Source organism: Glycine max, chromosome 13, assembly GCF_000004515.6.
Source record: "Glycine max cultivar Williams 82 chromosome 13, Glycine_max_v4.0, whole genome shotgun sequence".
NCBI lineage: Eukaryota > Viridiplantae > Streptophyta > Magnoliopsida > Fabales > Fabaceae > Glycine > Glycine max.
Genome location: NC_038249.2, coordinates 415,501 through 418,753, shown reverse-complemented (window position 1 = coordinate 418,753; position 3,253 = coordinate 415,501). Strand labels below are relative to the sequence as shown.

At 39.1% G+C, this 3,253-nt stretch overlaps 1 protein-coding gene across 1 annotated transcript; it reads left to right on the top strand.

Moving 5' to 3' along the window:
* The first annotated feature begins 1,273 nt into the window (after window positions 1–1,273).
* LOC100779945 (protein CANDIDATE G-PROTEIN COUPLED RECEPTOR 7) lies at window positions 1,274–3,031 on the top strand. Its single transcript, XM_003542105.5, has one exon. It carries the CDS (start codon window positions 1,445–1,447, stop codon window positions 2,774–2,776), a length of 1,332 nt encoding a protein of 443 aa, XP_003542153.1. The 5' UTR covers window positions 1,274–1,444; the 3' UTR covers window positions 2,777–3,031.
* Window positions 3,032–3,253: the final 222 nt, after the last annotated feature.

Below are 3,253 nucleotides of genomic sequence, written 5' to 3'. Positions count from 1 at the left end.
GAATTCTTTGAGAGGATAAGACATTTCAATTTAGAAAAACTCTCTTAATCTTTTGAGAGGATAAAACTTTTTGGCCAATCAAAAACTCTCACATTATTCGTGTTTCCAAGTCACATATAGATAGACCTTTGATGGCCATTCATAAACCATTTGAATAGATGTGACTCTTGAAAGTTATTTTCTGAAAATCTCCTCTAGTAATCGATTACAATAATTGTGTAATCGATTACAGGCTTTAATATTTGAATTAAAACGTTTATTAACTGCTGGTAATCGATTACCAATATGGTGTAATCGATTACACAGTCTAAAATTTGAATTCAAATATTTAGTAGCTGTTGTAAACCATTTTTGGCCACTGGTAATCGATTACATCCTCTGGTAATCGATTACCAGAGAGTAAATCTCTTGAAAAACACTTTTTAACTCAAATTACTTGGCCAAACCTTTGCTAAATCAATTAGGAATTCCCTTCCTAAAATACTAGTGATCATCTTGATGTTGTGGATTGTATTTTTGAATCATTTGCATCATTTGCATCAAATCATCATGATCATCATCAAAACATCAAAGTCATTTGCTTCTACAAACGACACCAGCACGTTAAGCACAATTCTATTTAGAGGAAATAATTCACCTAGAGATACCAGCTTGGTAAACTCGAGTTTACCACTAAGTTAGCAAGTTTAAAAAGTTATACTAAAATGCAAGTCATGTTGGGTTATTTTATGTGAGTTTAGGGTTCAACATGTCTCAATTTGGTGTATTGTTCCTGAATCAAAGAAATTATCTAAAATGTAAGTCATTTTCGCAAATTATTATCTAGTGATACATTATTAGACTTAGTTATTTAAGTATTATGAAATTTATGGTTAACTATTTTGTTTTTGCAATATTTACTTGATATATATTATTTATAGGTATTTTGTTATTATTTTTATATGAAGAGTTTACGAGTCGAGTTAAATTCCCATAAATCTATGTAAATTGTTGAATTTAATAATCTCATGAGATTCATAAAAAATTATTTAAGATCAAAGGAGATTGATCTCAACTGTGGATTTTATTAAGTGATGTTATTTGAAATTTTTGATGAAAATAATTATGGTGTCTATTCTAATTAATGTTAACAAAAATAAAGTTCACTCAGATGAGATGAGTGTTTATGTTTTTATTTTTAAACGAAAGTATTTTAAAAATCTATTCTGACCGTATTATGTTTCTTTAAAATGTTATTGAAATTTTTTAATTATTTATTAGTAAACGCTAACCATAACTTTACTGGTGTCCTGGCAATCTCAAGTTGACTGACTAGTTTGGTGTGGTGTCTGTTGATTAACATTACATTGCCTGCCGACTAGTTTACGGTATCAGCAATAGCAAGTGGCTCACACACGCACAGATCTGATCTATCTGAAGCTGAAAACGCCGACGCCCGACGGTGATGATGAAGATGGGGTCCTCACCTTCACGTTGCTCCTTCTTCCTATTCCTCCTCCTCCTAGTGGCGCTCTTCCCCTCGTCGCTCTCCGAGATCCGGTTCTCCGAGATCCGAAACGACGATCGCTCCATCGTTCCCTTCGATCAGTTTGGATTCACCCACAAGGGTCGCCTTGAGCTCAGCGTTTCCAAAATATCACTCTCCAATTCCAATTTGGACCTCTCCAAGGTGGGATTCTTCCTCTGCACCCTGGATTCCTGGCTTCATGTCTTCCAGCAACTGGAGGATGGCGAGATTCGGTGCGCCCTTCAATCCGATCTGGTCAAGTCCGTCTACACCTTCAATTCTCTCAACGGCAAGGACTCTTTCAGCACGCTCTACAAAGAAGAAACCGACGCCGATCAGTACAACCTCGTCTTTGCCAACTGCCACTCGCCGCAACTCAAAGTGACCATGGACGTTAAATCTGCCATGTATAATCTCGACGGAAAGAGCGACGTCCGCGACTACCTCTCTGCCGGCAGAACCATCCTTCCGAGGGTTTATTTCCTCTTCTCGCTTGTGTATTTCACCCTCGCAGCTCTCTGGATCAGCGTCCTCTACAAGAAGCGCTTGACCGCCTTCCGCATCCATTACTTCATGCTAGCCGTGGTTATCTTGAAAGCCCTGAATCTCTTGTGCGAGGCCGAGGACAAATCCTACATCAAGCGCACCGGAAGCGCCCACGGTTGGGATATCATCTTTTACATTTTCAGCTTCCTCAAGGGCATCTCGCTCTTCACTCTCATTGTCTTGATTGGCACTGGCTGGTCCTTCCTCAAACCCTTCCTTCAGGATAAGGAAAAAAAGGTTCTCATCGTTGTCATCCCCCTTCAAGTCATTGCCAACATTGCTCAGGTCGTTATTGACGAGAATGGGCCCTACGGCCATGACTGGGCTACCTGGAAACAGGTCTTCCTCCTTGTTGACGTCGTCTGTTGCTGCGCTGTGCTTTTCCCCATTGTCTGGTCCATCAAGAACCTCCGTGAGGCCGCTAGGACCGACGGCAAGGCCGCTGTTAATTTGATGAAGCTTACTCTCTTCAGGCACTACTATGTCGTCGTTATCTGTTACATTTACTTCACCAGGGTTGTCGTTTATGCCTTGGAGACTATTACCTCCTATCGTTATTCTTGGACCAGTGTGGTTGCTGCTGAGTTGGCCACCCTTGCTTTCTATTTCTTTACTGGCTACAAGTTCAAGCCAGAGGCTCACAATCCGTATTTTGTCATCGATGACGAAGAGGAAGAGGCTGCCGCAGAGGCCTTGAAGCTTGAAGATGAATTTGAATTGTAATTTCTTTCAAAATACAAAATTAGTTGTTGAACAAGTTGGTACCATGCTCAGCAATGCTCTCAGGTTTCATCTCAACAGCCAGTAGAAATTTGCATGTTACATTTTATGGGTATAGTCATTATTCATAAATCATTGTGCTATATTTTGTGTTCTGGACTCATGCCAGTTTTTGCATTAGTGTTATAATATCCTAAACCCTTGTGTAGTGCTCTGAACATATATTACTTCTAAGTATAGATACTGATACCTTGCAAATATTTTTTTGTCATGATTACTTTTATTGTACCTATCTTCCAATTTGGAACTTCTTTTCCTGCAAATTTGCATTGGAATTTGTTTGACCATTGATACTATATTTGTTGCAAACATTAATCCAACTATTACCACTGGAATTCTGAATTTGCTCAGAGGTAAAAGTGTCATGTTAGCTACACCCCTGAGCTAGTTGTATGTAAGAATCAGGGTCGAGGTAGTCAT

Excerpts from the sequence above, each read along its gene's own strand:
- LOC100779945 (XM_003542105.5), top strand. The coding sequence starts at position 1,445 with ATGATGAAGATGGGGTCCTCACCTTCACGTTGCTCCTTCTTCCTATTC.